General features: G+C 48.9%; 1 protein-coding gene across 5 annotated transcripts; it reads right to left on the bottom strand.

Annotated features, from left to right (window-relative positions):
• Positions 1 to 59: 59 nt before the first annotated feature.
• Positions 60 to 9325, bottom strand: SLC51B (solute carrier family 51 subunit beta). Of its 5 annotated transcripts, none has more exons than XM_045285754.1 (4): positions 9307 to 9325; positions 4132 to 4298; positions 1735 to 1825; positions 60 to 458 (listed from the first exon to the last, which is right to left on the bottom strand). In XM_045285754.1, the coding sequence occupies exons 2-4, from the start codon at positions 4217 to 4219 to the stop codon at positions 254 to 256; spliced, it is 384 nt and encodes a 127-aa protein (XP_045141689.1). In that variant the 5' UTR covers positions 4220 to 4298; positions 9307 to 9325; the 3' UTR covers positions 60 to 253. The 5 variants fall into 5 exon arrangements, with proteins under 5 accessions (XP_045141689.1, XP_045141687.1, XP_045141686.1 ...); XM_045285752.1 differs by lacking the exon at positions 9307 to 9325 and adding an exon at positions 9145 to 9283; XM_045285751.1 differs by lacking the exon at positions 9307 to 9325 and adding an exon at positions 8895 to 9137.
• Positions 9326 to 9598: the final 273 nt, after the last annotated feature.

Here is a 9598-nt window from a genome sequence, read left to right as displayed (position 1 = left end):
ATTGGCACTCTTGTTCCAAGCTACCTATAGGTGTGAGCCACCATGGTTTGACCAAGCTATGCGATTCTAGCTGCCACCTTCAAAGGCATTTTTAATAAAAAGTGTGGTGGTTTTCCTAAATAACAATCTCAGTTGAATTGCCATTCTTTTCCTTTTTCTGGCTAACAAAAAATTAGGCTGCAAAACCGGAGACGTTTCAGGCCAGTGAGCCTGCCCAAGGCCCGGCCAGGGCCGGTCCTGCTCTGGACTCTCGCTAGCTCTCAGATTCTGCTGGGTCTGGAAGGAGAACTGAGGGGATGTCTCTCTCCTTTAACTCGATTACTCCTTGGTCCGAGTTTGGGGCTTCGGAGAGCAGAGTCTCTCTCTGGGCATTGACACCGTTATCGTCTTGGTTTGGGGCCTCAGCCAAATATAGGGCTCCTGGAGGTTGCTTTTCCAGTGGCAGCATCTTTCTATTTCTGCAAAGAGAGGAAGCGCTTTTGAATGTGTGCTCCCTGCGCTGGGAAGCTCAGTGGTTAGGGCAGGAGAGGGCTTGGGGGTGGGTCCCAACTGGGTTAGGGAAACCCCGTTGGCTGCTTTGAGAACAGCGGGGAGACACTGAGATGGACTGATGCTCCGTTGGCAGTGACACCACTGACCTGTACCCCGCACACGCACTGTCTCACCAAGCTCTCAGCGCCACCTATGAGCCACCTGATAAGCAACCCCCTCTACTGACAGGTGATAGAATGTGGCCCATTTGTGCTTTGCTTCCATCTCCGAACTCTGAATCCTGTGATCTTTCCACCAAGACACACTGCCCATGGTGTGGGTCCTGGGACCGTCACCCCACTTAGGGCAGGCAGGGCCTGGCCAGCTCACCCTCTGCCCCCTGAAGAAACTCTTTCAGGAAATCCCTGGGGAATTTCCCTACTTCCTTCTCCAGACCAGCTGACACACGCCAGCCAGCATGTGTGCCCCCTGCATTCCAGATGCTGTGGGAGTCCGCACTTCATGACATCACCAGCCTACCTTCCATTAGCTCTCCCAAATCCTCCTCTTCCCTCCATGCTGGTTTTCCTCACTACACTCCTAACCTCACGATTGTAGGGGAACCAGAGGGGCTCTGGCCCTCAGGGAAGTCTCCAGTTAGCCCTGGCTGCACGTGAGTCACCCTCCCTTAGGTCTGTTAGGTCAAAACCAGCCAAGGCCAGGCCAGCACTCTGTCCTTTAATCTTCCGCTTGGGCTCAATCTGTTGTGCATCCAGGTGCTTAGCGAGCATGGCAATGCTAAAACCTTCCCAAGAGCCTCAACTGATCTCTCTACTTCCCCCTTCGCCCTCCCCCCTCAACCATCACCCCTACCCCCTGTATTTGGCCTTGGGGTAGGGGAAGGCTACCTCTTTTACCCTATTTCTACATTGTCCACAACTTCCTGATCACGCGCCACAATCCCAGGAGGCAGAAGCCCCTCATCACTTCCTCTAGAGGTGAAGCGTTGGCTGAGAGGTGTTGAGTGGCAGAGCTGGGATTTGAACTGGGTCTATGTGACTGACGGCAAGGCCAGAGATCATAACAGACACAGCAGCCCAGGCTGGGGTGGTCATCAGGGAGGAGGCTGATGGTTCTTCTACCACCGCCCTCAAGAGGCCCTAAAGGCTACATTTTCCTGAACCAGACAGTGATTTGTCACAGCCTTTAGGTGACCCCTGCCTAGGCCCCCTCCAAAAGTCACCCTCAGGCCCCCCACCTCACCTGTTTGCCTGGATACTCCTTCTCAGGAGGACAATGCTTATGACGAACACCAGGAAGGCCAGGGCGAGGATGGCATAATTCCAAGGAGATGCTGTGGAGGGGCACACAAGACAGCTTTGAAGGAGGGGCCAGGTGCCCCGCAGGCCCGTAGATGGTAGGGTTTGCTCAGAGCAAACTCACCCATCAATTGCCCCCTGCTGCAGACGAGGTGCGGTGGGGAGCTGAGCCCCTGCTCTGGAAGACCACCCCTCGAAGAGAGAGCATGGCAAGACAGGCGACCACCTCCTCCACAGGAGGCCTCACCGTGAAGGTGGCACTGCAGTTGGGACTGTGAGAAACGAAAGGGCAGGGGCAGAGCAACTGCCCCGTCTTCAGGTTGGCTGGTGACCGGCCTTGTGTGGTTTGGGAAAGGGCGGCAGGGACAGTTGAGCTGGATTTATCATAACAACTGGCCACTGAGAATACATAAAGTGGCGACACTGAATTGGAATGGACAAGACGTAAGGCCCCAACCATCCTCAGAGTGCCCTGCATAGAATGCTGGTCCTCACACTGAGGGCCCAATTCCTTCACTTCCTGCAAGTCTGTCTTGCATGTCTCCTCCTCATCCACATCTTAATGTTGTTCTGTGCTGTTTGCATGGTTCTGACTCGTAGGCAGCCAGTGTCCCGGGGACAGAACACTGCCTGTTCCTGTCTCATCTTCACGACTGTTGTCAAGCTGAGCCCTTCGATGTAGCCTCTGTGTCGGCCCATCTCTCTCAGGGTTGTCCTTTTTTGGTTGACCATCTACTTTACCAAGCTTGATGTCTTTTACCAGGGGCTGGTCCCTCCTGATAACTTGTCCAAAGTGTGGAAGATAAGTCTCACTTCCCACACTTCTGAGGAGTGTCCTGGCTCACCTTTTTCCAAGGCAGACCTTGCTTGACCACATGGTCCAAGGTTGAAAGGCTTCTTCCCTTGTCACACACTTCCCATTCCTCTTCTCGGTTAAGTTCTCTTTTTATTACTCACCGCAAACACACGTGGCATTTTAGTTATTTTTCCTGATTATTTCCTGTCTCCTCCACTGTAATTGTGCACTCCATGGGGGACAAAGGTTTCTGTGTTTTATTCACTCCTGGAACTCCAGTGCCTGGCACATGGTAGGAGCTGAATAGACATTTGTTGAGTGAGTGGATAAATGAGAAGAGCGGCCATATCCTGAGAGGAGGGGCTATCATTCGATCCCCCATCCTATGACTAGCCCCACCTCTTGGTAATGGAACATGCAGCCTCAGGCCCCACCGTGGGAAAGTGCACATTCTATCGGGGGCTCCAGTCACGTGCTGTTCTTAGTATTGAGGAGTGCCACCATATATACACGCATACATACATATGTACATACACACGCGCATGCACGAGCATACACACATACGAGGGGGTACCCCCACCCCCCTCAAAAGGAAAAAGTTCCACTGGGCAGAGCTTTTGTAGTGCACATTTGTCCTGTTAGGTGAGCATCGAGCAACTCGCTCTGAGTCAGTGCATCCAGTGGCGTCTCCTGGGAAGGTTCTCTCTGGTCACAGTGAATTTTTTCGTAAAAGCAGTTGCACTCAAACCTGGTTTCTTCTGATGGCTGATTTAAGAGAACAGTTTGGCTGTGAAATTTTGTTTCCTGTTTGGGAAAAATGCCACAGAAACTGTTGTATGTTGAACACAGCTTACATGGACAACATTATGGGAAAAACTCAAGTGTTGGAGTGGTTTCCTTGTTTCGAAAAAGGTGAAATGTCAAGTTATGACAAATCTCATTCTGGACATCTGTCAACTTACTGAAGGGATGAAAATGTCTACTCATAGAACTTTTGGAGTTCGTTCCACCAGGTCAGACTGTTAATCAAGCTTTCTATGTAGAGGTTCTGAAAAGATTGTGTGACAACAAAGGCCTGATTTGCGGCAGACAGGGGACTGGTTTTGCCACCAGGACAAGGCACCTGTTCACGCAGCCATCTCGGTGCGCCAGTTTTGGGCAAAACCCAGCATGCCTCTCTTGCCGCATGCACCTGACTCACCTGCCCTTGCTCCGTGTGGTTTCTTTTTGTTTTTAAGAATGAAGAGGGACATAAAAGGGCAGCGATTTGACAACTTAGAAGAGGTAAAGAAAAACAAACAAACAAACAAACAAAATGAGGGAGGTGCTGTCAACCATCCAAACAGATGAGTTTGAAAAAATGTTCCAAGAATGGAATCACGGATTTGACAAATTATGAAGTGTAATGGAGAGTACTTTGAGGGTGATAATATTATTTTGTAAAAAAAAAAATTTTAATTTTTTGCTTTGGGGAAAAATTTTGTTTTTTTTTATACCGCCTCGTATATATATACAAACACAGACCCCAAATATCTTGCTACTTACCATCTTCTACCCGAAAAACCCAAAGCATCTCTTTCAGTAACTCCTGAGACACAGCTGGGTCTCTGGCAAACCCTTCACTGTGGTCCATGCTTCTCCTAGCTCAGTTGGGCTCCCCGCAACAGTCTTCAGAGCCCCTTAGCTCCCAGCTGTCCTTCTGGTCCACCACCCTTGGAAGTAAAGCAAAGTGTGATTGGAGCTCTGCTGCCAGGGAGTCCCTGGGTGGTACAAATCAAGGTTAAGTGCAGGACTGCTACCTGAAAGGGTTAATGGTCTGATCCTACCCAGAGGTTTATCAGAAGGAAGAACTGGTGGTCTGCTTGTGAAAATTCACAACTTTCGAGATGCCATAGAGCAGCATTGACTACACACAACTGAGAACAGCCATGCCCTAACCTAGACTGGAAACACCTCAAACTCCAGAGCCCAGGGGAGGGGAGAGGCAGAGACCATCGGATGAGAGAGACTCAGATCTTGGTTAAAACACATCATAGAAGGATCCTTGATGTGAGAACGAGGACAGAGCCATGCAGAGCTCAGCTTTATTTTTTTGCCCAGCACATATCCTCACCCAATTTATGCATTCCCCAGCACTTCTTTCGCTGAGGAAAAAAATAAGGAGCTGATGCCAAGGGCTCAAGTAGGAAGCAAATGTTTTGAGAATGATGATGGCAACAAATGTACAAATGTGCTTGACACGATGGATGATGATGTATGGATTGTGATAAGAGTTGTATGAGCCCCCAATAAAATGATTTTAAAAAGGAAAAAAAATTGGTGCTCATGGGATAGCCAATCACAAGTCCCTGCCTTTCCCATGTGACTGAGATGGGCCTATCACAGTCTTTTCTGGCGACTGGCACGCCAACAACCCAGACGTGAGGTTGCGAGACCAGCAATGCTCTGATGCTCTGACTGCTGAAACGTCTGATCCTGAAGCCCTCAATTCCGCACCCCGTCTTCAATTCAGGGATCAATTTTCAGCATTGGTTTCTGTGTTTGCCACTGAAGAACCTGAACCCATGAAAATCCATTTGTGCAAAATAAAGCTGGTTACGTGGTGCTTGCGAAATCTGTCAGAAGAACACAATTTTATGACGTTCTTGTATCCCCTTTACTATTACTCTTTTCCCAATTGAACCACACTTTCAATTAAAATAGATTTTTAGAAAGAAATTTTATATGAGGGGCTTCAGAAAATTCATGGAAAAATTCCATTACCTTTTTAATTCCATTTTTCTACAAGCTTTTTGTAGCCCTCTCAGCCATCCAAGCTACAATTGGTCTCTATTCACATGGAGCAGTACAAGAATAGATTCAAGCCAAATTCACTGCCACTGAGTACATCCTAACCATAGTGATCCTCGAAGACAGAACAGCCCCTGTGGCGTTCTGAAACTATCCCTTTCTGCAGGAGTACAAAGCCGCATCTTCTCACAAGGAGGGCTGATGGGTTCAAACTGCTGGCCTTGAAGTTAGCAGCCCAACACTGCACCCTAATTCACCACCAGGTCTCAATAACAGGAGCCGAGGAGGAAAAGGCATGTGTGGCTCACTGCCTCCTTTGCCATGAGAGCAGCACTGAAAGTTGCCTGGCCACCTTTATTATTAGAGCATATTACAGAAGAGCCCCAATCAAAAGAGACAATGCAAAACAAAATTTCAAATTCTCATAGAATATAGACTTTCTGGAGCCATTGAGACTGAATGAGTCCCTAAAACTATTGTCCTGAGATGATTTGTAAACCTTAAACCCAAAACTGAAGTCTTTAACTCTGGTTCACAGTGACTTATATAGGTACCCGAGGCTATAAATCTTTACAGAAGCAGAGGAGCAGACTGCCTCATCTTTCTCCCACAGAGCAGCAGGTGGGTTTGAACCACCAACTGTGGGAAACTGAGGACCTGGAAGGAGGTGTACATGGCCTGCTCCCAGCACTTGTGACCACAGGGCTTGGCACACCAGCTCTAGCAGGAAGCACACTCCGGCAGTCCGAAACATGGGGAAAGCGCCTCAATACGCAACATTGCAGGAAGGACGTTTCTCCACAGCTCAGTTCAGTTACTGCCAAGAGTGCCCTCAGCAGTTGTTAGCCCCAGAGTTAGCAGTTGTGAGCACCGAAGTGTGGGGGCCTCTGCCAGAAGGAACAGTTGGGTTTTTATGCGGGAAATCTAACCTGAATAATCAAGGTTTTGTCACTGGACCTCTTGATCAGGCTTATGTAATTACAACAAATCCCTGGTTATGAAGAAGGCGCATTTATCGGTCAGTTACTTTTACTCCCTTACATTTCTCTTTCTTTTTCTTAAATTATTTTATTGGGGGTTTGTACAATTCTTACACAATCCATACATACATCCATTGTGTCAAGCACATTTGTACATTTGTTGCCCTCATCATTCTCAAAACATTTGCTTTGTACTTGAACCCTTGGTATCAGCTCCTCATTTTTCCCCTCCCTCCCCACCACCCCCTCATGAAATGATGACTCAAGATTTCTCCTCCACTATTTATTTAAAAATCACCCCTCCAAAAAACACCTCCAAATCACTACCACCAAGTTGGTTCCAACACATAGTGAGCCTATAGGATGGGGTAGAACTGCTCCTGTGGGTTTCCAAGACAGTCACGTTTGATGGGAGTAGAAAGCCTCATCTTCATTGAACTCAAACCTAGGTTTCTATGTGACACACACACACACACACACACAGAGAGAGCAAGTGTTATATTGAATGGAAAACTTCAATGCATTTCTTTTCAGACAGCTGATAAGATCACGATAGCAACAATAATCATTTTGGTTACATAAAAAATAAGGGTACCTGTTCAATGAAAGAGGGAGCCCTGGTGGCATAGTGGTTAGTCATTGGGCCGCTAACTGCTAGGCCAGCAGTTCAAAACCACTAGGAGAAAGATGAGGCTTTCTACTCCTATAAAGAGTTACAGTCTCAGAAAACCATAAGGCAGTTCTACCCTGCCCTGTAGAGTCACTAAGAGTCGGAACCGACTTGGTGATAGTTGGGTTTGATTGAATGAAGAACACTATGAATAAGTAACAGATGTGTTTCCAATTGGAGCAAGACACTCCCAGCCTTAAAATCAAGAAGGGGCTGATATCTAGAACATACAAAAAATTCTTACAAATCAACAACCAAAACAAGACAAGACTTCCGTAGATGAACGGGCAGCGCTAGAAATAATTTAAAGACTAGAAAACCCTCACTGCGAGCAAGCATCTGGAGAAACACTCAACCCTTGGAATCAGAAGAATGGAAAAGAAAAACGAGAGATCACTTTACATCTGTGAGAGCAGTAGTGCCCAACCTTCCTCGTGCCACGGCCCTTTCATCCACCTCCTCCTGTGGTGGGGACCCTGACCGTAACATCATTTTCGTTGCTACTTCATCACTGTCATTTTGCTACTGTTATGAATCATCATGTAAATATCTGATGGGCAGGATGTATTTTCATTGTTACAAATTGAACACCATTAAAGCATAGTGATTCATCACAAAAACAATATGTAGTGATATATTGTGAAATACTTATTTCTAATGACAAATAAATGAGATTTTGTCTTGAAGCATGGAGTAGCATGGGTAACAGTCTTCATGCCGGGTACTCGTATGTGGGTGTATCTGCATGTGGGCAGACCCGCCTGGAGACGGATAGAGGAGCGGTGTCTCAGTTCCTAAGACCATCAGAAAGATGTGTTTTCCGATGGTCTTCGGTGACCCCTGTGGAAGGGTCGTTCGCCCCCAGGTTGAGAGCCGCTGTGTTAGCTGGCCATGGTCAGAAGGCTGGATCCCTGGAGGCTCTCTGGGTCGCTTGCCTTATACACTGAGAAAGGGCGTGTAACTGAACAGGTCTCTGGAGAGCAAATCTAACCAGCGGCTAGACCACCATTGTGTCGGAGCAGGACGCCATGGGCTTCCAATGGCCGTGTTTTCAGTAGTAGATTGCCAGGGCTCTGCTCTGAGCTATGTCTGCGTTTGAACCTCCAACCCTTTGGTTGCCGTGTGTCTTAGCTGTCTGTTTGTACCACCTAGGAACTCTTGAGAGCAAACTGGTCAAATTCAATATACACGCCACCCTTGATACAGCAGCTCCGCTCCTGAGTACACATCCCTAAAGAAATGAAAAAGACGTTCCAAGAGAGAAATCCAAAGCATGTACATGTGAAACAACACGTATTCCAGAACACACGTGTCTCTGGGGAGGAGGGGAACGGGAGCAGGTGGGGGACAAAAAGTGACAGAGAAACAAGACAGGGGCAGGCGGGGTTGTGAACAGGGGAAACCAAGGAGAAGCAGGGAGACCTCTCCAGGGAGCTGCCTCCTGGAGGTCAGACGTCAGCCAGGAACACACAAGGACAACCTGGAGACCATGGCCGGCCTGCAAACTAGCACGCCTTGGAAAAGGAGGAGGTAGAAAGCCGAGTCTGCGCCAGCACTCGGAGCTCTGAGCGAACTGAGGGAACAGCCACACATACTGAGGAAAGTGTGTGGGTGTGAATGCTGAGCCTGCTTCCTGTCCGTGTGTGTATGCATGCACGCACGCTCACTGTGGAGATGGAGGTGGAAGTCAGCCAGCAAGATCTAAGGCTGGAAATCAGGAAGAAAGGCCTTCTAAGACATTCCCACCATAGATGCACACTGGTTACCTACTTACTCGATGGCAGCGCCCGTTGGAATCCTGGTTTACCCACCTGTGCTTCCCCTGCAGGAGCCTGGTTTTCTATCCCCAGGAGACTGAGGAGGCTCACCTGAAGCTTCAGTTCCTGGGATTCACCTGGATCTTTTCTAGGAAGCAGCACTGACTTCTGTGTCTCCCTCTGTCTCCTCCTCCTCACCAGAGCACTAGATGGTCTTTGCTCCTGAGCAGTCCCAGGCAGGCACACCTGTCACCTGGGGGCAGTGCCTACAGAGCCTAATGGCAGCTGGGCCTGGTTGGTCGCTGTGCTCTGAGCACACGCCCTGGCCTCCTGCGTTTCCTGCCACTCTGGGGTGACTGACCTCTCGGATGAGTGTCCTTGGATGGCAATCAAGCTCGGCCTGGTTTCACAATTCAATTCAAAAGAACCTCAAGCCCCTTCTGTCCTTATGTGGTGGCCTCAAGGGAAGAGAGGCATCTGGACCCTCCCAGGAGTCTGGAGGGATGGGCCAAGGAGGACCTACCATCTGGGCGCTCCGGCCTTGTCCCCACTCAAGGCCTGCATTGCTCAGTATGATCAATATTTAACCACGGGGCTGGGAGCGAAGCTTGGCCTTTTACAATCAGTGCTTTCTCACCGTGAAGGTCATGACATCATTGAGTTCCTTGCAAGGAGCTATAAACCGAGATGAGCTGCTAGGCTACATGAGCCCTGGTGACTCAGAGCAGGGGAAGCTGGCCAAGTCGAACAGAATGGGTGGGAAGCAGGCATGAGGGGCTCCCCACCCCCCACCACCCTTGCCCTGGCTAGACACA

The sequence above is a fragment of the Echinops telfairi genome, unplaced genomic scaffold (genome assembly GCF_000313985.2).
Source record: "Echinops telfairi isolate 266 unplaced genomic scaffold, ASM31398v2 ScPeMD7_7475;HRSCAF=8513, whole genome shotgun sequence".
In the NCBI taxonomy this organism is placed as follows: domain Eukaryota; kingdom Metazoa; phylum Chordata; class Mammalia; order Afrosoricida; family Tenrecidae; genus Echinops; species Echinops telfairi.
Note: the sequence above shows the minus strand (reverse complement) of the source record. Positions and strands in the feature narration are given on the sequence as shown.

What these genes read in the sequence shown, in the direction of transcription:
- SLC51B (XM_045285754.1), bottom strand. Translation starts at nt 4,219, where the DNA reads ATGGACCACAGTGAAGGGTTTGCCAGAGACCCAGCTGTGTCTCAGGAG. An exon ending in GGTTTTTCGGGTAGAAGATG is followed by an intron (nt 1,826 to 4,131) that starts GTAAGTAGCAAG and finishes GCCCCTCCACAG; the next exon opens with CATCTCCTTGGAATTATGCC. An exon ending in AGGAGTATCCAGGCAAACAG is followed by an intron (nt 459 to 1,734) that starts GTGAGGTGGGGG and finishes CTCTCTTTGCAG; the next exon opens with AAATAGAAAGATGCTGCCAC.